The sequence below is a fragment of the Panthera tigris genome, chromosome E1 (assembly GCF_018350195.1).
Source record: "Panthera tigris isolate Pti1 chromosome E1, P.tigris_Pti1_mat1.1, whole genome shotgun sequence".
Lineage (NCBI taxonomy): Eukaryota > Metazoa > Chordata > Mammalia > Carnivora > Felidae > Panthera > Panthera tigris.
The window spans coordinates 45,838,909-45,866,484 of NC_056673.1; the positions used below are offsets into that span (position 1 = coordinate 45,838,909).

The 27,576-nt window shown below is 41.7% G+C and overlaps 1 protein-coding gene and 1 long non-coding RNA gene across 16 annotated transcripts in view; one reads left to right on the forward strand and one right to left on the reverse strand.

Moving 5' to 3' along the window:
• The window catches only part of STRADA (STE20 related adaptor alpha), a 28,327-nt gene extending 2,304 nt beyond the window's left edge, over positions 1-26,023 (reverse strand). The window contains exons 1-11 of one of the 15 annotated variants that reach the window (XM_042966667.1): positions 25,937-26,023; positions 17,235-17,290; positions 15,479-15,536; positions 12,714-12,742; positions 8,345-8,401; positions 6,988-7,090; positions 5,751-5,872; positions 3,948-4,056; positions 3,712-3,835; positions 2,025-2,196; positions 1,398-1,502 (exon numbers count right to left, since the gene is read on the reverse strand). In XM_042966667.1, coding sequence (XP_042822601.1) covers positions 1,398-1,502; positions 2,025-2,196; positions 3,712-3,835; positions 3,948-4,056; positions 5,751-5,872; positions 6,988-7,090; positions 8,345-8,401; positions 12,714-12,742; positions 15,479-15,536; positions 17,235-17,246 — 891 coding nt within the window. In that variant the 5' untranslated portion in view covers positions 17,247-17,290; positions 25,937-26,023. Of the gene's footprint in view, positions 1-1,397; positions 1,503-2,024; positions 2,197-3,711; positions 3,836-3,947; positions 4,057-5,750; positions 5,873-6,987; positions 7,091-8,344; positions 8,402-12,713; positions 12,743-15,478; positions 15,537-17,210; positions 17,291-23,614; positions 24,374-24,982; positions 25,225-25,936 lie in introns of those variants that run through there. The other 14 variants (XM_042966664.1, XM_042966666.1, XM_042966663.1 and 11 more) reach the window with 14 other exon arrangements.
• Positions 6,783-26,100, forward strand: LOC122233583. Its single transcript, XR_006211213.1, has 4 exons — positions 6,783-6,961; positions 9,621-9,680; positions 9,994-10,097; positions 25,614-26,100. It is a non-coding gene; the product is annotated as an uncharacterized LOC122233583 (long non-coding RNA).
• The last annotated feature ends 1,476 nt before the right edge of the window (positions 26,101-27,576 follow it).

The following is a 27,576-nucleotide window of genomic DNA, read 5'->3' on the forward strand; positions in this document are numbered from 1 at the left end:
CAGCTTGGGGATTGCTGCCTTTGGGGTTGTCCTCCTGAACTTCCGGGCCAGAACCCAGAAGTCTCTCTAGAGCTGTGCTGTCTAATGTGGCAGCCACCAGCCACATGTAGCTATTTATACTTACATGAAATTTGGTTTAAGATTCAGTTTCTCAACCTCACTGGCCACACTGTAAATGCTCAACAGCCACAGGTGGCTAGTGGCCACTGTACTGGGCAGCATAGATAAGAGAACGCTGCCACTACCTCAGAAGATGCTATTGGATAGTGCAGCTCCTGTACCTCTCATTCACCTTAAATAGCCTTCTGCCTTTCCTGAGCACTTTCTGTGACTCTCTTACTTAGATTTTCTAGACTTCTTACTGAGGTTTCCATACCCTCCTAATGAGTCTGCTAGATCTAATCTACCTGCTATTGTGATCTTTCTGAAATATGTATCTGATGCTATCGCTCCTGGGCTTAAAAGCCTTCAGCAATTCTCCATGTGGTTTGGGACAGGAACCAAATGCCCAGGTGTGGCACACAAAGTCCTTCATGCTCTGCCCTGGCTTCCTGCTCCAGCCACATCACCCAGCAGCCCCCCAGAAGCACCTGTACTTCAGCTATTTGTAACCATTGCTATTCCCCAGATCCTACCCGTTTGACTCTGGGTCTTTGCACATGCTGTTCTCTCTGCCTAAGTTTCCTTCTAGTTCCCATTCCTCACACAGCAAACAATTACTATTTGCCTTCAAGACTCAAATGTCACCTCCTCCCAGAAGTCTCCCTGGATCCCCTGCTCTACAGAGCTCCCCTCTGGCCACTCTCTAGCTGCCCCTATTCCCACAGGGCAGTCTGTGGGTTCAAGGGAGAGCCTCACTCAGAGCCTCCACCCCTCCACCCCCTCCCAGTTCTAGATCATGCTCCAGATACTTAGGATTCAGGTAATTCTTGCCGAAATGACCCAAGTCTGCTTCCTAGACTTGATAAAGCCTGATAAGCCTCTTCCCTGGTCTGTCTCCCAAAGGTAGACTATGCCACTGGCTGTGTGTGCCAAGGAGTGGCCAAAGGACAGTCATTGTAAGGGGCATGAACAGATGTTGAACTTGTAGCCTGGAGGTTCCAAAGGTATTGGCCAGAATATGGTAGCACAGAACCTGAGAAGCCTGAGAACTCTAAATTAGAAACTGGCCTTCCAGGTATATTTATCAAGGTAGGACGGAAATTTATTTTTTGTAAATTTATGAAATTCATCTAAGTAGACAACATGGTATGTGGGCCTCCATTTGCACACCTGCTCCAGGCCCTGCAACAGGCAGTGGCAGGCCTGCTCCTGGGCTCTCCTTCTCCAGGGTCCCCTCCCACAGCAGGGGAAAGCAGTGGTGGGCAGGTAAGAAGGAAAACAGGCTGAGGGCTCACCTGGGTGGCAGGCATATCCTTAAAGGGGACATGGCCATTGGCCAGCTCACAGGCTGTGATTCCCACACTGTAGATGTCAGACTTGGCATCGTAACCCTGCAGATTCTAAGTCAGGAGAAAAAAGCCACAGATCACTCCTTTTGTAGCCACAGTTGTTCTTAGAAGAGACCAGCATGGGGCAACATCCGAGGGGAGGAAGACCGTATCTGTCTCAAATCCAGCCCACTTTCCTTGCCTGTACTACTGAAGAGTAGCTGATATTGTAAAGGAATGAATGATGCTGTGTAACAACCAGGGAGAAGTGTGGGTCCCCATACTCCTGCTTAGTGGAAGGATGTGGAGAGCACCGAGTATTTCAAGAATGCTCACTCTTCCTATAAGGAAGGTCTCTGAAGGGAACTGAAATAGCAGTAGGTCCACTTTGGGACCCCACAGAGGGGAAACACCACCATGTGCAATGGGCTGAGAGGCCTCCCGGGTCCACCTACCAGCAGGGAACCCCTCCCTCTGGAACCCCTTACTCCACTCAGAAGCAGAGCACTCCCATCTGGGGAAATTCCTGAGGGCTCCCTAGGGAAACTGTGAATTGGTGAGGGATAGGGGCTTCTCAGGACTCAGTCCACAGACCTGCTGGAGGACCTCTGGGCTGAGCCAAGGCAGAACCTTGACACTGTACTTGGGAAAGTCGTGGACCACACGCTGCCGCTGCCCATGGCTGATCATGCTGAGGTTGCTGCGTAAACCAGACAGGTAGACCTTTCCCTCCGAGGAAATCAGAATGTGGCTGGCTTTGACGCTCCTGGGGTGGGGTGGGGTGGGGAGCAGAGAGAGGGTGTCACGGGGCCACAGGAGCCCTTCACGCCACAGACCTCTGATCTTCACATACTAGGTAAATATTATATACACATAAACACATTTTAATATAATACATGCATAAAAAAAGAGAAAATAGCATGACCCAATTTACATGCCACCAGATTTTAAATCGTTATATTTTGCTAAAGTTATTTTAGGCTCACAGCCCACTGCTTTGAATCTGTGGGTATTCTTATAAAGCGGATCATGGTGTGATATCCATATATTTTCAGTTTACCTAAAGGTACTGTGTTATGCATCCCATCCTTCCTTCACTCCTCAGTGCTGTTTGTAAGATCCATCCGTGTGGCCACCTGTATACAACCAACCTTTGCTTCTAACTGCCACCTGCACTCTGGGGTGGGATCGAACACTTCTACTGACCCCTTCTTCCAGGAAGGAACATTGATGCTGCCTCTAACCACCATGGATATGAATGATGGCATCTACATATGTCCCCTGAGAGGCCTGTGTGAGGGTTTCTTTGGGGCGTACCCCCAGAGCAGCATTGACGGCCCCAGTGCCGACTTACCCTGACTGGTTGCATTGGGCCATCTTCCACTGTGCGGTTAGGAGACCCCACCTCACCACGCTGGGCCTCAGCCAGCCTCCAAATGACACTGGTCTCAGGTGTGTAGGGTGACATCCTCCTGTTTAATTTGCTTTTCTGATTCTTATTAGATTTGAGTGTCTGGTCATATTGAGAGTCCTTTGGGTTTCCTCTTCTATAAACTTCAAACCCTTTGCTCATTTTTCTGTTGCTTTGCTTATCCTTTTCTTATTGATTCACATAATTTCCTTGTTACTAATCTCCTGTGTGTTCTAGACACAGCTAACATCTTGCACGCTGTCACCCATTTCTTAATTTTGTCCATGGTGTTCTTTTTCAGAGAGATATCTTTAATCTTGATATAATCAAATCCATCATATGTTGTTTTGTGCTTCTAAAATATCTAGACATTCTTCTGTGCCTCAGGTCACAAAAATATTTCCTTCTATCCAAGTCTGTAGTTTTATATCAGACATTTAGGCCTTAATCCATCTGAAAAGTGCTCCTTTGTACGTGGAATTAGGTAAGGGTCCAGCTTCCCTACTGTGAGTGTCTTTTCCTAATACCATCTATTAAGCAGCCCCTCGCCCCAGCCTCTCAGCACAGGGCTGACTGTGGGGCACACACGCAAGTTTAGGTGCTCCAAGGAAGGAGGGGGGTGGGGCACAGAGGCCCATGCCAGATGTTCTTCTCACACAGCACTCAGGACCGAGCTGCTCAGTAAAGAGAAAGTTGGCACCGATAGGCTAAATGCTCTACCAAGTCAGAGGCAAGGACAAAATCCCAAGCTTTGATTTAAACTCTGACTTCACTAACTTCAGTCAACCTTCTCCCCTTCCCCTGTTTACTTGAGGGCTCCTGGGCACAGATCCCCACTCTTGTCAAGGGCGATTATGCCTAAGAATGCACCTGTGTACGTATCCCATGTGGTGGATGTAGTCCAGGGCCTTGAGCACCCCCTGCAGGATGTAAGCAATCGCCAGTTCATTCATGCCGTCCATGAAGTGTGTGCAGATGAGATCCTTTGCAGAACCTGAAGAATTGTGGGGACACGGGGAAGGGTAACAAAGAAGGGAAACAGACATGAACCTGCTGACAACAGCGTTCTCAAAGCACCTCTCTGCCAGGACCCCTGTTCCACTCACCATACGCCATGAATGATGTGACAACCCACAGCTCATTGTCTGCAATAAAGGTGGCTCGATATGGCAGGATATTGGGATGGCTGAAGAGTTTAGAGACATGAAGCTCCCCCTGAAAACAATGGTAAGCGGAAGTCAGAATCAAGGGGTGCTGAAGAAGACGCTCAACATGAAGGTGGTGGCATGAATAACATGGGGACCCAGTCTTTCCTGGAGCTCTTCTCAGAGTCCTGGAAGCAGCCCAAGCAGGTGGCCACCCACATGAGAGAAGCCAGGCTCTGCTGTCTCCACAGGGAAGCCAGCACTGCTCTGCCAGCTTCTGCCTGCATTTGGCTCCACTAGCCAATCTTAGAGAGAGCCTCAAGAAAAATTCCCCACCAACAGCGAAACTGCTAACAACAGGGTAGAGGGTCACAGCTCGCCACGTCAGAAATGATGAGAACCAACAGTTGACTGAAGACTTATAAAGTAATAAGCTTAGTTCAACTTCAAGGGCCAAGGCACAGAACTCCTCTTTAAGATAAGAAAACAAAAAACACTGGGGCACCTGCGTGGCTCAGTTGGTTAAGCATCCGACTTTGGCTCAGGTCATGATCTCACAGTTCGTGTGTTTGAGCCCCATATCGGGCTCTGTGCTGACAGCTCGGAGCCTGGAACCAATTCTGTGTCTCCCTCTCTCTCTGCCCGTCCCCCCACTCACGCTCACCCTCTCTCTCTCTCTCTCTCTCTCAAAAATAAACATCAAAAAAATTAAAAAATAAAAAAAGGAAAACAAAAAACATTTCCCTCTTATAAAGGAAAATGTTGTAATCGATAGGACAAGGAAACAAAGTTATCAGAGAGAAAACACGAACTACTAGACAGCCGAAGGTACTTCTCCAGCAACCTAGGAGCGAGAGAGCAGCTACAGAAAGTGTCAGACCTATGGGATTTTAGAATGAATTTGGACAAAAGAACTACAGAAACTCAGGGGTCCTGGCCTCTGGGACATGAGCTAAAGGCCAAACAGGCAATACTTTCTGCCTATCTACTGCTCCAAAGAATTTAAAAAAGAATCCTAAAGTCCAACATGCTCTAGAATGAACTCAGATATCTTTCTTCCCAAATAACTAAGCTGGGACTGACTTTCGGTCCCATTCTCAGACCCACAAAACTACTCTGAACACGAATGGGTGTTAGAGCACCATCAGAAGAGCATGAATTCAGGGAAACACTGTGATGAAGAAGAGGGATAGGTTGCAGTCAAACTGCTGAAAACACACTGACCCAGGCCCTGAATCTAAAGAGCTCCCGGTGTAAGCCTGAGTCAGGGAGGAACCCAGGCCCCGGCCGGCTGCTCTCAGATCTGTGGTGTCCCTTGTAACAAGAGGGCAGCTACCTCCTTCTCCAACAGAAAGGAACCTCAGGAAACAGGACAATGAGAGCCAGAAGGTGGCTGTCACGGCAAAGCAGGCTGCCCCGAATCTGGAACAAGACTGCCTGGGTTTGAATCCTGTCTCTACCACTCACTAGTATGTGTGACTGTGGGCAAGTTACTCGGCCTCTCTGAATAGTAAATAAATGAATAAATGAGCCACAAAGGCATCTTTGGAGAGGAAGAGGGGAGTATAAATTGGCCTGAGCAGAATTACAGAATCCTTAGTGCCAAATGCCCACGATTCTTCGTTAAGAGCTTCTGTTAACTTCCTGGTTTGGTCCGCCTTCATTTTCTGCCAGCTATTTTCAGAAGACAGATGTAAGAGTTGCCTTGTAATTGTGATTGGAACTAAGAGCCCATCCTTGAAGTGTCCCAACACATTTTATTACCTGCAAGAATGTCACCATCTCATTGGAACAAGCTTCCAGGTTAATCCTTCGTACCGTCACGTACTCTCCTGTCGGTTTGTACCTTGCTAGATTCACTGTCATCAGGTCCTCAAATCCTTTGCCTAAAAGAAAAGGAGAATGTCATGAACAAGGACAATGGCAACAGAGGTAGCCTTAAAGAGACTTGATTTAAAATGAGAACTCGGGGCGCCTGGGTGGCTCAGTCGGTTGAGCGAACGGCCTCGGCTCAAGTCATGATCTCATGGTTTGTGAGTTTGAGCCCCGCGTCGGGCTCTGTGTTGACGGCTCAGAGCCTGGAGCCTGCTTCGGATTCTGTGTCTCCCTCTCTGTCTGTCCCTCCCCCACTCATGCTCTGTCTCTCACTGTCTCAGAAATAAACATTGGGGCGCCTGGGTGGCTCAGCCGGTTAAGCGTCCGACTTCGGCTCAGGTCACGATCTCGCGGTCCGTGAGTTCGAGCCCCGCGTCGGGCTCTGGGCTGATGGCTCAGAGCCTGGAGCCTGCTTCCGATTCTGTGTCTCCCTCTCTCTCTGCCCCTCCCCCGTTCATGCTCTGTCTCTCTCTGTCTCAAAAATAATAAAATAAACATTAAAAAAAAAAATTTTAGAAATAAACATTAAAAAAAATAATAATAATAAAAAGAAAACTCAAAACTTTCACTAACTATTCCCCTTGTGGCTGACATTTCTTGATTTTTCTCTTATCAGTTCCTTCTCAGCCAACCACTTGAAGTGCCTATGGTCCAGGACATCAGAAGCCAAAAAGAAAAAATTGTAAAAGAGCTTCTCTCCTAGGGGCGCCTGGGTGGCTCAGTCAGTTAAGCGTCTGACTTTGGCTCAGGTCATAAGGTCACAGCCAGTGAGTTCCGGTCCCGCATCGGGCTCTATGCTGACAGCTCCGAGCCTGGAGCCTGCTTCAGACTCTGTGTCTCCCTCTCTCTCTGCTCCTCCCCGACTCACGCTCTCTCTCTGTCTCTCAAAGATGAATAAATGTGAAAAAAAAAATTAAAAAAAAAAAAAGAGCTTCTCTCCTGGTAACATGATCTCTTTTCCCAGATTTGGAAGACAGAAGCAAAGGAGAGTCACAAAAGCCAGTTTTGTCACCCTGAGTCCTGCTAACTAGCTGACAGCCTCTGGCACACGCTGATCTGGGGATGCAGAGGAGGCCACAGGAGTGCCCAGGAGCCTGAAGGTAAAATAGCAGTCCTAGGACTTTACCTATGACAGAGAGTAGCTCATAGCGCCCTCCTTCCGGCAGGAAGCTACTCATGATCTCCTGTTTAGACAGGGATGCTATCGACTCTGAGCTCGCCTCATTGGTCTAAAGAAAAAGAAAAGTAGGTTAATAAGAGAAAATTGGGTGTGGGATGGGAGTGGGGAGGGGGTGATTCAGACCCACAAGGAGACTGGCATCTAAACATACAAATTCTGACTCGGGGTCAAAGAAATAGGTCCAACACTATTCGATGAGAAATGTAGAACACCAGATGTTCAGTGTAGTCATTAGCACTAACATCAGAGCCAGTAAGTGTGAGCACCATCTACAAATGGGGGTAGGGGACAGGGCTGGTTCCTAGTCAACTGTTGATTTGCTTGTCCTTTCCAACAATTGGCTCATTTGCTAAAAACTATGAAATTCTTACTTGGGGAAAGGATGTCTAGAGAAAGGCATGTTTAGAAAAGAGAAGGGGGATGGAGAAGTGAGGGGTTCTCTTGAATTTCCTGCTGTATTGGGGTCCTATTTTAGGGCCCTGACTACAAGACTCCAAAGGTCACATGCTGAATTTTGCTATAGGGGAAATTTGGCCATAAGAAGTACCCTCTTGAGCAAACCAAGAGCCCAGACCAATCATTCTCTGACATTTTCTTTCTTTCTTTAAAAAAAAAAAAATTTTTTTTTAATGTTTATTGTTTTTGAGAGAGAGAGACAGAGAGCAAGCAGGGCAGGGGCAGAGAGACAGAGAGAGAGACATAGAATCGGAAGCAGGCTCCAGGCTCTGAGCTGTCAGCACAGAGCCGACACGGGGCTCGAACTCACAGACTGCGAGATCATGACCTGAACTGTAGTCGGCCGCCCAACTTGACTGAGCCACCCAGACGCCCCAATTCTCTGACAGTTTCAAGTGAAGCAAGAAAACAGAGAACACATAGGGCTTCAGGCAAGGCACAGGGCTGTCACGTCTCAGCCATCATCCCAGGCGGAGGAAGTGACCTGCTTCCTGGTTCCTGCCATAAATGAAGCTGGACCTCAACCAGTTAGGATGTGGGCATCACACCTCTGGCCTTTGAGGTCCTAAAGGAAAAGTGCCCAGCAAAATTGATGGCAGACTAACTCTCCCTTCAGCTCAAAAGGCTCAGACCTAAGTTTATTTGTGTGATTTACGGGCCATATTTTTCTTTCTTTTGGATCCTCTTTCCTACGGAGATGGAGTACCTTAGGCCAGCTCAAATTTCATATGCTGTATTCCTAAACCTGACCTCTAGTTAGGAAAAGATCTTTGTGAACACAAGAAAGGCCCCTCACTCAGCACTAGCCAGAAGACAGGGAGTCAAGAATGTTCCGACATGGTGGTACCTCCTTGCTGGGGATCCCTGACGTTTCAAGGGCATCCGGTTTCAGGAGTTGATGGAACTGCCAAGGGGAAAGAAACCAAGTGGGCTTCTTCCTCTTGCACCACTTAAGTATGACAGTAAGACGAATCTAGCCAACCAAAAGTGAGCCCTGTCAGCAAATTTCTAATTCAATCAATTTTTTATATTTCCAAGATTCATCCATATTGTTGTATTTAGCCATGCTGTACACCCATGTTGTGTAAGAGTCATCTTGTGAATATACCTGTTTATCCATTCCAGTGTTGATAGGCTTTTGGGGTTGTTTTTGGTTCTGCTCGTATGAACTGTGCTATTAGAAACCCATTTGAATGTGTCTCTTGATGTGTATATGCAAGAGATATTCTAAAGCTTATACCCAGAAACTGAATTGCTAGGTTACAGAGTATGTGAACAATCGACTTTACAAAATAATGCAAAATTGTTTCCCAAAATGGTTAAACCAATCTACACTCCCTCCAGTACTGTATGTATGTTCTCATTGATCCACTTTCCCCCATCGCTTAGTATAATCAGACTTAATTTTTTGCCAATCTCATTGTGAGTGTGATTTATATCTCCGTGATTGCTAATGAAATTGAGCATCTTTTCATGTATTTATTAGCCATGTGGGTTTTCTCTCAGGTGAAATTGGCTCTTTGTGTCTCTTGTCCATTTTTCTACTGGAATGTCTTAATGTAGGATTTCCCCAAAGTAGGCCGCCTGGAACACTGACCTTGGCAGTTAACACATATAAATGGTTTACATGTCCAATTAAATGAGAAAATGAAGCATTCTCTCTCATGGAGAATCACAAGGTGTGCTTGCATAAAATGGCTTCAAGAAGTTTTGTAGTAAGGAAACTTGTTTAATTTTGTTTAACCTAGCATTTCCCAAATCTACTTGTCCAGAGAACCTTTTGTACCTCATATCTGTTAAATTTTGGGAAAGGCTATTTTAAGTAAAACATATGGTATTATGCAAAGACTATAGGCTCTGGGGCCAGACAGAGGCAGAACTTGAACTCAGGTCTATCACTTGCTCTGTGACCATGGGTAAATCACGCTAAATTCTTGGGATCTCTGTTGTCTCATTAATGGAATAATTCCCAGTTTATAGGGTTGCTAAGACAAATGAGATAAAATATGTAAAGATCTTAGTGCTACCTGGTGTTTCATAGGTATTCAGTAAATGTGAATTCTATTCTTTTCCTCCCTCTTTTGCTGCCTACTGTTTGGTCACTCTCCTGTTCAACAAATAAGATGGAACAGAGAAAATGGAGAAACCAGAGTATGCGGGGTAGAGCTTGATCAATAGTTAAGGTTGGTTTGATTTTCACTTTTACAGTTATCTGTTTTCAAATGCTCTGAAAATACGTTCTAGGAACGTTTATAGCCATTGTGGCTTCTTGACACTGTGGTGTTCAGAATAATCCCAAGTGCCTCTGCCAGCTGAGAGACACACACACAACTATGGGACAAAACAGAGTAGTAATTTCAGCAAAAAGCCCAAACCAGGAGCTCTGAAATGGCAACCTACCATTTGTTTAGAATTTATAAGCTGCAAGCTAAGTTAGTCTTGAGTCCCACCTTAACTTCATACCTCTCACCACCTGTGCATAATCTTGTTCTACAGATCCTGTTTTCTCAACTATCAATCTACCCCTCATAAAATCGGCATCATCAGTTAACACAAAACCCAGGGTGTGGCTTTCAGACCCAAAGTCCCTACTCTGATCTGTGAGTATCCACATGATTCGGCTCCTGCCTACTTCTAATGACTTCATCCCTTACCACATCCCTGTGACTTGCTACACTTGACCCATACGAACAGGTGCACTTCAATCTTAGGAAGCTCACACTAGCAGTCCCTTGGTTTGGAACATTCCTGCCCTCCTCCTTCCTGCCCCTGCTATTTTCTCATAGCTGCTTCTTCCCTACCACTGAGATTTCAACTTAAATGTCATCTATGCATTGAGGACTCTGAGCAGAAAGTAAAGTAGGCTCTCAGTCACTTTATTATGTCATCTTGTTTTACTTTCCTCACAGTAGTTATTATTGTGTTCATTGATCTGTTGCCTGCCTCCTCAATTAGAATGCAACCTCCATGAGGGTATAGATCCTGACTGTCTTGTCAATTTGGTATTCCCAATGCCTACAGTGATGCTGGCACATAAAAAGATGATTTAAACAAGTTTGAGCTGAGGTTTCCTGGCCATGACCTTGTCATTGCCATGAGTTAAAGAGGACAGTAGGGTACATGTACCAGCCAGTTCCACTGGAGACAGAGTTCAACATAATGACCTATACTGGAAAAACCAGCCCTCATGCAACTCACTGGATCCCCTGCTGCTAGGGGCACTTTATAGATCAGAATCTGGTACCTGCATGTGAGAAAGTACTGCATTTTTTAGCAGGTAGAATCTAGAACCACTATATATGTGAAGGTCTTCCCCCTGATCTCCAGGCAAACTCCAAAATATTTCTCTAATTTGAAAAAGAGGCTATGAAGGACAGCTGGAGTTGTGAGATTAAAGTGCTTATTAAATGCATTTTAAAAAACTCCCATGGGAAAAACTACTGATAGATAATTTTTCATTACCTATGACCCTCTTCCTTGCTAGAAGTGCATATAAGACATGCTGTCTACTAGGCAATACACTAAAGACATACACTTGCTGAGCCAAGGTAGGAAATTATGCATTAAACTACTGATATGATTAGGTAGTGACTTGACCAAATATTTCTACTATCTCTGTTGACTACAGAATAATACTCAAAAGTGTTAGTTTTAGGAAATACAATTCCTTAGTTAATTGGGAATATGAATTCTTGGCAATCTGGAATTGCAAGAAATGAATTTGTCTCTTGGTTATTGTCCTTGTCTCACTGGGAACACTCCTAAAATGGGCAATTTCCACATTGTGGATGTTCTACAAGTCTGAACTCAGAAACCGATCTTTATTTAGGAAAACAAAAACAGTGTTTTGAGAGGAAGAGGTCTGGTGGGATATCGCCACAAGAGAGGCGGGTTAGCTCAGTAGACTGTTTCAGAGTTAGAAAAGGACAAAATTCAGATGAAAAGGATGAAATGTTTAGTCCAGTCTCTTTAAAAAACACAGCACAGCATAGCTTTATTAGTATGATATATAATCTCAAATTTTCTAGAGAAACTAATTCTAGCAAAGCTGCTTCTTAGTTTTTTCCCACCATGAAAAGCATTGTTGTTTATTTTGAAGCATTTGAAAAATACATAAGCTACTGATATCCAGAAAGCACCATAAAATAACATTGTTTAAAGAGTTTAAAACAAAATACAAGAGAGCACACAAAGACCATATTTGTGAAATGCTACATCCAACCCCCACAGGTTTCACACAGGATAAGTCTTGGCATAACACCGGCAGCTGTGAAAATATAAAAATTATATAAAATGGGCATTCTTGTCTGGAAAAATATTTAACTGATCATATAGGGAATGTTTTTAGTCTCCTGACTGGAAAATATTTGGATCTGATAGAGAGGTGCTCCTTACTAGAGCGTAGTCAAAGCTTCACTCAAAGAGAAATTCCTAGTCAACGTCACCACCCTTCTGCTGTTGGGGCTGCCTGCCAAAGGTTCAGATGTCTGTCATCTGAAAAGAAGTTTATTTAGAAAAGCGTTCTTATCCTCTCTCTTTAGAAGACACTGATTCACATTATCAAAAATAGCTTGGTACACTGTGCACATCTGTGCACATGTGGTGTTATTTACTTTGGTAAAATAAACTACAAGAGTAGGAAACAGAACAAGTCTTCCAACCCTTGCCAATTAAAAAAAAAGTACACTTTCTGTTTTGTACTTTTTAATGTGGGGTTTTGATTTTAAGGTAGGAGAGTTGATAACCTGCCTATAATCTAGGGAAAGCTCTGTAGTATCTCTGTGAACTGAAATCTATCAGCAATAGACCACAGAGGAAAAATTTAGTATCACTAGCCACTAAAAGTAACCACATCTTAGATTGTTGAAATTTTCTTTTCTTTTCTTTTCTTTTCTTTTCTTTTCTTTTCTTTTCTTTCTTTCTTTCTTCTTTTTTTTGGAGGGGGCGCTGGGCGATTGGTAAAGTTGGGAAGGGGAGGAGACCTTAATCCCCAAGAGAGAGCAAAAAGTGCCTGAGACTTTTTCAGCTTCTAAAGTACAGGTCAAAATCTTTCCAGGGTGAAACCTGACTTTCCACAAGTAAAAGAATTATACTACAAATAAAACTCAATGAAATAAGCAAAAACACAAAATGATAAGCCAACAAAAAACACAGATTTCCACAAGAAATCATTCCCATGCAACAGCCATAGAGCTCGAGCCTAGAAAGTCACTTACTTTTCTCCGAGTGTCACCCGGAGGCTGCTCTGGAGTAGAGAAATTGATTGTTGGCATTTTGTTTTTTAGCAGAAGACACATCCACATTCAGAACAGCAATTATTACACTTAGAACTACATTTATTAATAGAAACCACCTAAGAGTCATTATAGTAAAAAGTGTCCGCAGTGCTATATATAAACACATACATGTACGTACACACACACACACACACACACAGAGTAAAAACACTACACATAGATGGGGTTTTCAACATGAATCTATGGCTCCTGAAAACATGGCAAGGCTACTATTCTATGGGTATTCTTCTGAGTATAACTCAACTGCTATAATCCCAGTCTTACATTTACTTTCCATCAGCACAATGTTAGTTTCAATAGGCTGGTTTCAGAGTCTTATACTGTGAACAAAAAATTCATTATAAAGTTATAGAGATGGCTGGCTATTTCCCAGAGAGTGCAGAGGCTAGAAAACAGGCTTTAAAAAAAAAAAAAGGCAAAAAAGGTTTTAGCAGCAACATGTACATGTGAGACCATAACCCAATTAGATTCACCAGACACATACATTCTATTCTGAATACAAATAAAGCAAGGGCTTTCTGGGCCTCTGCTACCCTTGGTGAAAATAAAGCAAAGGGCAACTGAAATAACATTCTGCTCTTAAATCAGACAAATTCTGTATCTGTCCTTTTTATTTTCTCCATTCTATAAAAGTGAAAAAAATCATCAAAGTAGATTTTTAACTGGAAAGTACTGGAATGATCACACATCTCCAAATATCTTAAATTAGAAATCAGAGCATCCAACTGTATTGTTGAAGGAGATTGGCTGCACAGTAAATTAGCCTCAATTTGTCAAAATAAGATTTTTTTTTTTTTTGCATTGGACATCAGTTTTCTGGTACACAAATGGCAGGTGCAGTTGCTTAAGACAGTCTGTTAAAGGTAAAAAACCAAGGGGCGCCTGGGTGGCTCGGTCGGTTAAGCGTCCGACTTCGGCTCAGGTCATGATCTTGCGGTCTGTGAGTTCGAGCCCCACGTTGGGCTCTGTGCTGATGGCTGGGGGCCTGGAGCTTGCTTTGGATTCTGTGTCTCCCTCTCTGCCCCTCCCCAGCTCATGCTCTGTCTCTGTCTCTCTCTCTCTCTCTGTCAAAAATAAATAAACGTTAAAAAAATTATTTTTTAATTAAACATTTTTAAAAATAGGGGCGCCTGGGTGGCTCAGTCGGTTAAGCGTCCGACTTCGGCTCAGGTCACGATCTCGCGGCCCGTGAGTTCGAGCCCCGCGTCGGGCTCTGTGCTGACAGCTCAGAGCCTGCAGCCTGTTTCAGATTCTGTGTCTCCCTCTCTCTGCCCCTCCCCTGTTCATGCTCTGTCTCTCTCTGTCTCAAAAATAAATAAATGTTAAAAAAAAAAATTTAAAAAAAGGTAAAAAACCAAGTGAATAGATTAAAGGAAATCAAGCCCAGTCTCACAGAGTAGAAGGCAAATTCCAGGTTGTATAAAATTTGATAATATATACTTCATCAAGCTGTAAGCAATATACGGAACAACCTCTTCACTCTCCTCAGATCAGTCAGTGATGAGGCAATTGTCAAAAGACCGCCAGAGATCCCACACTCAAGACACTGAAACCAAAATCCCTTCATTCAGTTCACATACCCTGTAATATTTTTAACTAATTGTAAACTGGACTTCCAACTCAATTTTCACCAGGGCCAATGTTTACTTTTAAACACGGTATTCCCGTTAATGATGAGAAGAAAATGAGAGCAGGACCAGAATGCTGTAGTTTTGTTCCATTAGCTTTTCCTTTACTGTGCAGCTAATTTTTATTCTTCGGAACTAAAACAAAAACAACTCATCATGTTTCTAAACTCTCATTTGTCTAAAACATAACATTTTGACAGAGTTCACAAATAATACTCCTCTGGAAGTTCTTTGAATGCATTAGGGAAAATAAATTAACAGGTACCATTTAGTAACTAAAAAGTTTGAATTTTCAATGACCTGAGCCTACCCCAGGGTATTTTGTTTGGATCAGTCAACCAACACACTCAATCTGATAACCTGTTTCTTTAACTATAGGAGCTGAAGAGAGTGTCTTTGGTATTCAGACACAAAGAATGGGGCTCTAATATTATCATTTGTATAGAAAAAAATTTTCTTTGCCTTAAATTAACATAGCAGTTCTCAAAAAGGCTCAATTGGAAAACAGCCAAAGACAATGCCTGGCCCTGTTAAACCTCAAAGTTGCAAGGCTACTTCCGAAATCAACATGTGGATTTTACAACAGGAAGTTAATATTTTTGTCCTGACAGATTTTTTTCCTTAGTTCTCCTAAGTCTCATAATTTCTACCACGAAAAGATGAGTCAACTAGATTGATCAGTAAAACCAGAACTTTTATATCATTGCTACCATTGTCCTGACTATAGTTTTATTTTTAAAATCTTCAAGGTTAGAAGCTTTTGAACATTTAGGGTTTTTCCTTTAAGAATATGTATTTTAACTGGACAAATACTTAGAAGAAATAAATATGCCTTTAAGTAAATACTGACTTTCTAACAATCAAGACAGATCAAGGTCAACTGCCAGATTAGTCCTCAAATCTTTGGGAAACCATAGATTCAAAATAGAGCCAAACAAATATAACAACTGTAATTTACACCTGCCCTTAGAATTGCTAATTTCTATAAATTGATTTAGTCAACAAGAGTAGTAATGTTTATCCTGAAGTGATGGCTAAATGCCATACTGTACTTACCTCCAAATAGTTCCAAATCTCTTAAGCCCTCAACAATGAACTTTTCCGAGACCCACCGCTAAAGAGGAAAACCCCAAAGAGAATTAGTATTTCTTCCAAGCCACAAAAAATTAGCTATCAGCCATTAGACAAACAAATAAACTACAAAACCAGAATCATGCAGTATAGTTAAGATGCATTTCTATGGAAAAGTTTTAAAAAGAATCTTGAATTTAAATCAACTGAAAACAATAGGTTAATTTCTTCCTCTATCCTTCTGTGCCTAATTTGATAAATAATCCTTAAATCTCACAGACTGATGAGAACCATGTAGGACTGGCCCTAAACAAGAAGAATGTTTTTGTTCTTCCTATATATACAACTACCTTCTGGTTCCATCTTACTTATTCAATGGCTATTACAGATGCTTTGGATTATAAATGCCAATGTGAAAAATACTACTGAAATTCACAACACAGAAAACAGAGATGAAACTGTTTTTTACAACCCTCAGTTTGTAAAAGAAAACAGTAAACTGAATGTTCTTTCATCCACTAGGATTTCTAAAAACATCATCACCACACTTACATTTTCAATCAAGTTTACAAGGACCAAACTATCATCACCAATCTGTGGTTCACTTTACTATCCTATTTCCAATGAGTATTGGATTTCCTTACTAATCAATGGTCTGGTGTCACCAGAACCAGGCAAGGTTGAAATAGAAAAGAAGCTCACATGTAAAAGTAACAGTATCAAGATTGCATTTCACTTAAGGACTGGTGTTAAAGTTTGGCTTGGGGCATTCTTTCCACCTGGCAGAGTTCAGACTAAGGAGAGATTCTATTTTTTCCTCTTAATTAACAGTGAAGTTTACTCTTTCCAGTATAAATTATTCTTATATATACAAACATATGAAAAAAGAAGATTAACATTCAAAAAAACAAGTTGCATAATATGGTTCATGAATTGGAACTATAACATCATTCTCTGTCCTTCTCTATATCATTTTTTTTCTAAATTAAAAAAAAAAAAGGAACACCCAAAGTAAAAAATTTGGTATAAAAAAATCATATGTACTGTATCACAAAATATAACGTATACTTTAATATTTAGAAAGTGATATATTCATGCATCATAGCACTTATATCTTGTTACAAAATTTTAAAATAATAACTACTGCATTTAGAAATCAAATACTTGATAATAGATAATAAATAGAATACAATACTCTTTTTTTATGACATCATGGAAGCTATTATAAAGAAGCTAACTCCAGTGTTTGTTGGGGTCATTTTAGCTGGTGAGGTTTTCAGGTTTAGTAACATTTTTCATGTTCAAAGAGGCTCCAATTAAACCTATGATTATACTTAGAAAATGTGCTCCAATAATTACAATTTGATACTGATTTTTAAAACATAGACACTCATTGAAAATATGTAGGAAATGGGCAGCTTATTAGCAGTTACATATCTACAGTGAAAAGTGTCACAGATTCATTTAATTTTGTATGACTGATATTCATAAAATAAGCCACCTTGTTTCTTCTCTATCGGACAAGCTGGTGGGTGTATCTAGCGTCTCTGGTCAGCCCTCTGCTTGCAAGCTCTCTCCTCGGGAGTGGAGGGCGCAATGTCTGCTTTACTTCCTACATCCCTCATGTTTGTAGGATTCTGAGCATCATATAAAAACACCACCTACACTGCTTTACAGAAAATAAAAATAGTAAAGCCAGAAGAATAGAAACACTCACCCTAATTCGCTCTGGTTTACTTACAAGAAAAGACATGAGTTCCTAATGTGTAGACCTACTTCAATTTCAAAAATTTAAACCTAAAAGGGAAATATAAACAGGTTGAATTAGTCAAATCTCCTTTTATAAAAATGCTTTTTGATTAACAAAAACTTACTATGAGTCTACCATTCAAAGCACTGTACCAGACCTATACATTTCTAGATTCTAATGATTTGTTTACAGAACATTTCAGTGACAGTAAAGCTGGATGTACTGGCCAAGTACATTGTGAGATACTGCAATCTCTATAAGACAGGTTTATTATTATATGGTTTCTTCTTTAATTTTCAAATTTCTCTTGACCAAATTCCCCACTGATTCTTTCCCAGAAGCAGTTACCTTCAGTTCTTTTGGCTGTTTCAAGTTTATCCTTTTTACTATCATTCTTAAATAATGTTTACATGGCCATGACTTATCCATTTGAGACAGTTACCTACTAACTTCACTACTGTGGTAGATGAAGACTAAGCTCTCTTATATCACCTTCCTGCACCCTAGTTTCCTGCCTTCATTCTCCCAACATAATTCGAGCATAATTTTTTTATTAAATCAACAGTCTGCATTTACATTGCTATGACTGTGGAAACATGGTTTAGAGCTGAGGCAAACAGTTAGAGACGACCATGTCTTTCTTCTTGTACACCATTTGTTTTCCTAAAGTTAATAACGGATTCATTTCTTTTTCACTTGCTTGGTTTCCCATATAGCTATAGTTAACTTTTTCTGAGTACTTCAATATCTCTGCTATTCATCTTATCAGTATATTTTCTCATACATTCAAACTCATCCATTCCAATTTTTCCCTGGAGGTTGCCTTTCCAAGGCCCTCCATCCCCCTGTTGCTGAACTCACAACCCCAAAATCGAGACACATGCTCTACTGACTGAGTCAGCCAGGCAACCCTGCAACAACCTTTTTAGTGTGGAAATCTGGATCTTCCAATTCTGAGAAATATTCTTGTATTATTTCTTTGATAATTTTGTCTCCTTCACTTTCTCTGTTTTCATGTTACAGAATTCCTAATAGTTGAAGACTTACTTCTAGAATTACCTAGAATTAATTTATGCTTGTTTCACTCCTATTTTACAACTCTCTTTTCCAAGAGATTCCTTCCATTTTATTTTCTAACCCTTCTATTAATTTTTAAATCTTGGTTACACATTTCCAAGACCTTCTGCCATTTCTCAAATGTATCTTTTTTCATGTCATCCTGATCTTCTTTTATGTTTGCTTATAGTTAAAATTATATCTAGAATGGCTAAAAGCTTAATGCATCATGACCATATAGGGTTTATCTCAGAAATGAAAGACAGTTTGAACATTAAAAAATGAATCAATGTATACAAACTGTCTTTGTCCGAAGTTGTTTGCAAATAAAAAACAACCAATTTTAAGGAATTTTAAAAAGTGAATCAATGAAGCGCACTTGCTGGCTCAGTTGGTAGAGCATGCGACTCTTGATCTCAGGGTCGCGAGTTCAAGTTCCACACTGGGTATAGAGCTTACTTAAAAAAAAAAAAAAATCAATGTAATTTTACTTGAATAAACAAGAAAAACATACAATCATCTCAATAGATGGAGAAAAAGCATCTGAAAAAACTCAACATCATTCACGATTTAAAAGAAACTCTCAGGCAACTAGGAATAGTCAAATAGGAACAAGATAGAAATAGAATTTACCAAGTCAACTTGGTAAAAGATATGCATAAAAAATGTATCACTAACATCATACTTAATAGTAAAAAGAATTAATGAGTTCCCTCTAAGAACAGAAGCGAAACAAGAATTTTCTTGTTATCTCATCATCATTTATTTCTGTTCATCATTGTACTGGTGGTCTTGGCCAATGCAAAAAGGGAAAAAGAAACAAAAGGCATACAAATTGGAAAAGAAGGTTTAAAACCCTTTATTCATAGACAACGTGATTGTATACATAGAAAATTATAAATATTTTACAAAAAAGACATTAGACCTAAAAAATGAATTTAGAAAGAAGGTCAATTACAAAACACAATTGTACTTCTATATACTAGCAATGAATTAGTAGAAAATGAATTAAAAAAAAATGAAAGCTTACAGTATCAACAAAAACATAAAATAATTAGGAGCGTTTTCTTAAATTATAAATAAGATATGTATGTTTAAAGTTATAAAACATTGCTAAGAGGTATTAAAGATAAGCTAAACAAGAGATATTCCATGTTCATAGATTGGAAGACTCAATATTGTGAAGATGTCAATTCCCTCCAAGTTGATCTATAGATTCAGTGTAATCTCAATCAAAATCCCAGCAGACTTTTTAAAAGAAATTGATAAGCTGATTCTAAAATTTATACAGAAATACAAGGGACCTAAAATAGCCAAAATAATTTCGAAAAAGAACAAAATTAGAAGACTTATGATACCTGATCAGACTTACTTTAATGCTATAGTAATCAAGACAGTGTACTTTGGTTTAAGGATAGACAAATGGATCAATGAAGCAGAGTAGAGAATCCAGAAATAGATCTCTTTCCAGAGAGAGGACAAAGTAATTCCATGGGGAAAAATAATCGAATACAAATGTCTATCTATTTAGAAAAAATGAACTTTGACCCTTACCTTACACCATACACAAAAATTAACTTGACATGGATCACAGAACTAAAGAAAAAGTTAAAACTACTAAATAAAACAGAGGAGGAAATCTTCATGATGTTAGGGTAAGTAAAAATTAAAAAAAAAAAGGAATATCAAGAGCATGAAAGGAAAAAGAAAAATATGATAAATTTATGAAAATTAAAAAATTGTCTTTGAAAGATACTACTAAGAAAATGAACAAGTTGGGAGAAAACTGTGTGTGTGTGTGTGTGTGTACATAACATTTTATATACAGAATATTTAAAGAACTTCTACAATTCAATAAAACAACTCAATTTAAAAAATGGGCAAAAGATTTGTACAGAAGATACAGGAATGGCCACTAAGCACATGAAATGGTACTCAACATCACTTGTCATCAAGGAAATGTATATAAAGCTACAATGAGATACTACTACACACCTACCAAAATGGCTGAAAATAAAAACTCACAATACCAAGTGCTTGACAAGGATAGTTACCAACAGGAACTTTCATACATTAATGGGGATATATGGGGATAGGGATACAAAGTAGTATAGCCACTTTGGAAAATAATTTAGTAGCTTCCTATGACCAAATAATTCTGCTCCTAGGTAGTCTATTCAAAAGAAATGAAAACATATGTTCACATAGATTTGTATATGAATGTTCATAACAGCATTATTCACAATTGGCCCCAAACTGGAAACAAACGTCTATCAACTGGTAAATGAAAAAACAAAATGTAGTATATATACCAGCAGAATACTACTCAGCAACAAAAAGAACTTTTTGGGTGATGAAAATGTTCTGTATTTTGATTACATGGTAGTTACCTAAGTGTATCTGTCAAAACTCAACAAAACCATTAACTTAATGTAGGTGTATTTTATTGAGGGTAAATTACATCTCAACAAAAATGATTTAAAAAAAAATTTTTTTTCATGTTTATTTTTGAGAGAGAGACAGACAGAGCACAAGCAGGGGAGGGGCAGAGAGAGAGGGAGACACAGAACCCGAAGCAGGCTCCAGGCTCCGAGCTGTCAGCACAGAGCCCGACGCGGGGCTCGAACTCACGAACTACGAGATCATGCCCTGAGCCGAAGTCAGCCACTTAACCAACTGAGCCACCCAGGCACCCCACAACAAAAATGATTTTAAAAATCAAATGACGAGAGACACCTGGGAGGCTCAGTTGGTTAAGTGTCTGACTTCGGCTCAGGGCATGATCTCATGGTTCGTGGGTTCAAGCCCCGCGTGGGGCTCTGTGCTGACAGTTCGGAGCCTGGAGCCTGCTTCGGATTCTGTGTCTCCCTCTCTCTCTGCCCCTACCCTGCTCACACTCTGTCTCTGTCTCTCAAAAATAAATAAACATTAAAAAAATTTTTTTTAATTATAAAAAAAAATCCAATGACTAAAATAATCAGAAATGCTTTTGAATAGTATAGAAAAAAAAAACCACTGCCAAATTCCTCCTTTTTTTTCTAGGAATCCTTAGAACTGCTTCAGAGAAATCAAAGAAATAGTTTTCAATCCAGGGGAGAGAGGAGGCCTTTCAAAATCATCTATAGTTTTGTTTTGTTTTGTTTTTTTTATCAAATTGCATTTATCTTCACCCCTATCCTAATTTTCTTACAGAAGATCATCATCATGTTAAGAATCATTTATCCTGGCATTAAATAGTAAACATATTGACTGAATTTGAAGAAAAAAAGATTATTAGAATATACATTATTTAATAACATGAAACACAAAGCATCATGCAAAAGAAATTTAAGAGGAAACAAAGTCCACATCCGTATGTAGTCTACAACAGAAAGAAAATAGAATATTAATGTAGATAAAAAGATGATTTTTATCTGAAGGAACTGCCTATGCTCTGGAAAAATACTAGCAATAGAAAATAAAGTCAATCCCAAAACATTGTATAAACTAATATAACAAACCTAAAAACTGGTCCTAGACCACCACACCAACAGCTTCATTAATTATCTGAACCATTGACTCCCAAACCAGGATGTGTTTCAAATTAACTTGTTAGTTATAAAAACCTTTGGATGCTCAAACTCCCCCCTTCAAAAATTTTAATCCAGCAAGTCTGGGGAATGCACAAGTAGAAACGGGCAATTCATTATGGTGTTCAGCAAAGGGAAAAGACAAGGGACCTGAATAGTTTTATGGAAGGGATGGTGGGGGGGGCTTGAATGTCAAATACAACTTAAAGAAAACAGCAATTCCAAGCATGAAATAGTATTACTACTGATTTTTAGTACATTCTTTGTTTTGTCCACACATGTATCTCCCAGTTTCTAGAATAGTTCCTATCACATGGTAGGCACTCAGTAATGTTAAATGACCAACCAAATACACTGACAAATGTGTTGGCACTTTGCATACTCTCCACTTAATGTGAGGCCAGTTATAGGAGCACAAGTCCACATATATGAGAACAATGAAGAGGCCTTATGTGAATGCTAAGAGTATCGACTTTCTTCACCAGGCAGTAGGAAGTAACTAGGTTTTGAACAGAAAGGTGACAAACACAGAACAGCGGTCTAAGTGTCTCTCAAACTTTATTATGCATTCAAATCATTTGAGGATACTGCTAAAATTGCAGATTTTGATTTAGAGATCTGGAGTGGGGCCTGGTAGTTCTAAAAAACTTCCAGATGATGGTAATGCTGCTGATCTGTGCACCATCGTACTGACTAATGTTTGAGAAGCCTTGTTGGAAGGAACATTCTAAGGAATATTAATCTGCAAAGGGATGGGAGAAGGGGAGGTGAAAAAACCCAGAGAAAGGAATGCCAGTTAGAACACAATTACAGTGGACCATATTTGGGGTGATAAGAGCCTGTAGGAGAAGGAATGGTAAGAAATAGATGGACAGGGGATAAGGAAAAATAAAGAAATTATATTTAATTAGCAAGGACACCCTAAGTCATCTAGCCCATCCTCCACCCTTCAGAGGAACAGCTTTTACAAACTCCTGAATGTAAGGTTACTTTTAACCTCTGCTTGAAAACTGCCCCCACTAGACACTCTACCTTATCAGGGAACCCATTCTACTTGTGGACAACTCAGATGACTCCTGATTTTTTTGTGCCCAAGGAACTGGGAAAGAGTAGTGTGTCAGCGACAAAACAGGAAACTCAGAGGTGGAAGTGGTTTAAGAGGAACGATGAGTTCGAGTTTTTAAATCATAAGGAGGTTGAGAAAGTAGTTATGCATCCCAAATGGGAAGGTGTAGCAGTCAGTTAGAAGAGACACATTAGAGATGGCTATGTGGACTTGGGAGTTAGCAGCTAAAGCTCTACAAGTGACAAACTCACCAAAGGAGAAAATGGGGAGAGAAAAGCAGGCTGGGCAGCAAGCCTTGGGATAGGTCCATACTTAGGACATGGCACTTGAAGGCAGGTAGGAAATGGAGCCCAAAGGAAAAACTTTAAAGGTTCTGCTTCCCTTACTGGACCACTTTTGCTCCTCCAACCTGGTTAACTTTGACTTGTCACTGCTTACTACTCATCTCAGATGTCCTGTGCTACAGAAGCTCTCCCTGACCACCGCTCCCCCTGCCCCCACTCATGTTAGGTGTTCAGTCTCAGTATTCAATCCTTACACCTACCACAATGTTAACTGCCAAGAGTCTTGTTCACTATTGCTTTACTCTGCCCAACACATAATATGGGCACTCCCGTATCTGTTAAATTATTAATAGTTAAAATAAAAAAAAAAACAGTAAGCATTTATGGTGAACTTACTATGTGCAAGGATCTGTGCCAAACGCTTCACAGAGATCAGCTCACAATAAGTACTATCATCCTCGTTTTACAGATCAGGAACTTAAAGCTCAAAGAGGTTAAATGCCCCAAATTCCCCACAGGCAAGTGGTAGAGGACTTGTTAGATCTGTTCCAAAGACCGTGCTCTAGAAGCCAGAGTGGTAACATAGAAACATAGGGAGAAGTGTCAAGACTGTGTGTGTGAAGATACAAAGATGACTGAGAAGACATCGCCTGATTTGACAATGCTGCTGACCAGATGACAAACAGTATAGAAATAATTCATTTGCCTTGATTTATTTTTCTTTTTTCCCTATTTTTGTCACTGCTTTCCTAAACTTCTTCAATGTCTGGGGTTACAACTATAAACACTGCATCTGAGTCACAATATTCTAAGAAACCTCATCAAAGGCTGGGGGAACAGACTTAACCAGTTCAGCACTGTAACTAATGGCTGAATAGGATCCTGGCCTAAGGCAGGTAACCGGGTGAGACTTGCTTTCAATTCTCAGGGACAAGAAAGTCTTGGGTGTCTTTAGACAGTATCAATCAGTCAGTGAAGAACTGTCTTAATGCCTCAAATACGTATTGGAATACGGTTCTACTTCAACAGGTAGTATACAATAAGAAAGGGACCAATACTAATGGTTTTTCCTCTTTGAGGGAATCAAATTAGAATATGCTAGGATATCTTAACAGAGAGCTGGGCTGATAAATTAGTTCCCCATTTCCTGGAAACTTGAACAATTTTATTTAACCACTCCCCTTCCCTCGAGCTCACTTCCCTACCCCCACCGCCCATCTCCACCCCAAATCTGTGGGCGCTGAAACATTCTTGGAAAACAAGACAATTAGCAGCTCTTTGTTTTTGCTGATTCAGGGAGTCACCTAAATCGCTCTCCTAAGGGGGTTTGCCTGTCCAGCCTGGGATAGATGGAAATTGGGGTTATGGGATCGGGGAGGGAGGGGGACGGGGGGGAGCGGAAAAGGTCAACACAGGATCGGCCGCCTCTTTGAGCAGGACAAACTGACACCTGGGCCCCAGGTTCCCCACCTGGAAGTCTGGGGGCGGGGGGGGGGGGGGGAAGATGGGTACGGAAAGCAGGCGCTCGCCTCTCCCGGCAACTCCGCTCCGGTGTCTCCCGGGCAGGCCCAAGCCTATTCTGCTCTCAGGCTGCAGTCCCTCATTGCGGGAATCGAGGAACTGGGTGAAAAGGGGCCCGTGGAGGGTGAGGGGGGGCCGGGATGGCCGATCTGACGAAGGCCCGCCCCTGAGGAGATGGAATCGGCGTCAGGGCGAGAAAGAACTGGTCCTGGAGCGCACCAGGCGGCCCCGCCAGCCCGGTACCTGGTCTTGGAGTTAGCAAGCAGTCCCGACCCCGTCTCAGCTCCGCCTCCTGAGTTTAGGGCCGCGCAGCCAGGCCGGTTGCTGGGGGGTGGGAGGGGGTGGGGGAGAAGGTACGCAACGTGCCATGCGCAGTAGCGGGACCCGGGGAGGGCTGGTGGCGGAGAGCTCCACCCCGCCCCGGCTCAGCCCGCGCGAGCACGGAAGCTCCGCCCCCCCGGCCCAGGCGGGTGAGGAAGCTCCGCCCCACCCCCGCAGCCGCGAACCAGCGGGGCAGCTCCCCAGCGGTTGGTTCGTCGCCTCGGGGGCGTCCAGCCCTAGCGGAGGGCCTTCCTTTGCGGCCGCGTAGAATGCGCTTCTTCGCTTCAGAGTTAGCTCGGTCCTTGACGGAATCAGACGCAGTCTGTCTGTAACAGAAGGGATCTTTTCCCCCATGTGTGTGGAAGCCGAAGGCATTAGCTCGTCCTCGGTGGGGCCTGTGGGGTTCGACAAGAGCTCCCGGGAGCCTCCGCGCCCCTGCAGCAGGAAGTAGGATAATTTCAATAATGAAGAGTCAGAGGGACTAGAGTAGGGCGAATAGCTGATGACTTGGCTACTTTAAAAAGAAAATTTTTTTTCTCATTTTGTGTGGCAGAACTTCAATGGAAAAAGCTGTTTCGCACTCTTCTTTGAAGACCTCTCAAACGCCCTTCCAGCACCAAACGAGCTGCAAAGGGGAAACCCACTCCTTCGCTGTGCCTCAGATTCCTTATTTGTAAAAGGAGGAAAAATAGCTCAACGAACGCGAACTTTTTTTTCCCCCTTCTGGATCTTTACGTCCCTGGATCCTTCCCAGTGCACAACTCTGAGAGACGTTCTGTAGAAACCCGTCAAGCCTAAGCCGAGCTGTGTTGGTCTTGACAGAAGACACAACCAAGTGAGACAGACCTGAGACTGCGGTTTTTTCCAGTGACTTACCCTCGGGGTGGGGCGTGTGCCCACAATTAGGTAGCCCATCAAGTATTGAACACTGGCTCTTCGCAACTCTGACCCTGGACACAGATTTGTGCTGGTCTAACTTCCAAGATGGGGGAGAAGTTCTGCTGCATCCAAACTGATGGATAAATGATGCTGAAACTCAATGTGAACTTTGCCTAGTGACTGATAACGCGCGCCTCGGGGCCTCATTCAATTTTACATACCGCACTTTGATGTTACCTAGTCCTTTAACATTCCAAAGCACGGCCCTCACTACTCTCTCTTTCTCTCTCTTTTTTAAGTAGGCTTCAGGCCCAGTGGAGGCCAACACGGGACTTGAATTCACAACCCAGAGATCAAGACCCCAGCTGAGATCAACAGCTGCTTAACTGAGCCACCCAGGTGCCCCTATTCTATCATTTTCAAATTAGGATGGCGCTCTCTGCAGCAGATGTTAAACTGACAAAGCAAGATGGTAGAAAATGAAGTCAAATTCTTGGCGAGTTCTTCAGAAAAGACCTTCACATGTGGTCTTTGCAGTTGAGGGTGCTAGAAAGGTCAGTGCCTTTAGAGATGCCAAGTGATGCAGCCGTCACAATGAGGAATTTAAATACGGAGGCCCCGCCCACCACCTGTGGCCAGGCAGCTGTCATTTTCTTTTCTTTTTTTTTTATTTTTATTTATTTATTTTTTTAACGTTTATTTATTTTTGAGACAGAGAGAGACAGAGCATGAACAGGGGAGGAGCAGAGAGAGAGGGAGACACAGAATCCGAAACAGGCTCCAGGCTCTGAGTTGTCAGCACAGAGCCCAACGCGGGGCTTGAACTCACGACCGTGAGATCATGACCTGAGCGGAAGTCGGACGCTCAACCGACCAAGCCACCCAGGCGCCCCAGCTGTCATTTTCTAACTGGATGTTAATCAGGTAAGGAGGCTCCAAGGTCTCACCATCTTCATGACTGCCCGCAAAAGCTAGCTAGAGAAACTTTTGGCGCAGACTTTGTGACTGTTTCAGGGAGCAAATTTCCACTCACTTTAGTTTTCCTTGCGAAAGCATCTCCTAAATCCAGACAGCTTAGAAAACCAGTGTTAATGGAAGGTCAACTTTCAGAGTTTACAAAGTCTTCCTGCTTTGCTTTCGACTTGTTATGGGCAAGTTTTGCTTTGAACTCTGCGCATCCAGTTTAAGCGCAATGGCCTCTTCAAGATAAATGATTAGAAAGGTAAGGTAAAACCAATTGTCTAGAATACTCAAGTGAGAGAAATGCTCATGATACTTGGTTTTAATAAATTGGGCGGGATTATTTAACTTGTAGAACACCTTATATGTCAAAACACATTATACATGGTGTTTGTTGGGTCCTCTGAAGAGCCATTTCAGAAGGGGGAAGAGTGGATAATGCCCACTTATAGAGGAGGAAACAGACTTGTTCAAACACTAAGACCGCACCAGGGTCCCTGCCTACAAACCCAGGGCTCTTTCCTAAAGCGGAAAACTAGCTTCCAGCTTGGCTACAAACTTTCTAAGTGATACAGTTACATGCAAAAAAAAGATGCAGAAGAAAGCTATTTGAGCACTTAAGTTCAAAATGTGATAGGAAAGCAGTTAAGAGTTCTCCCTCAAGCAAAACTGATACA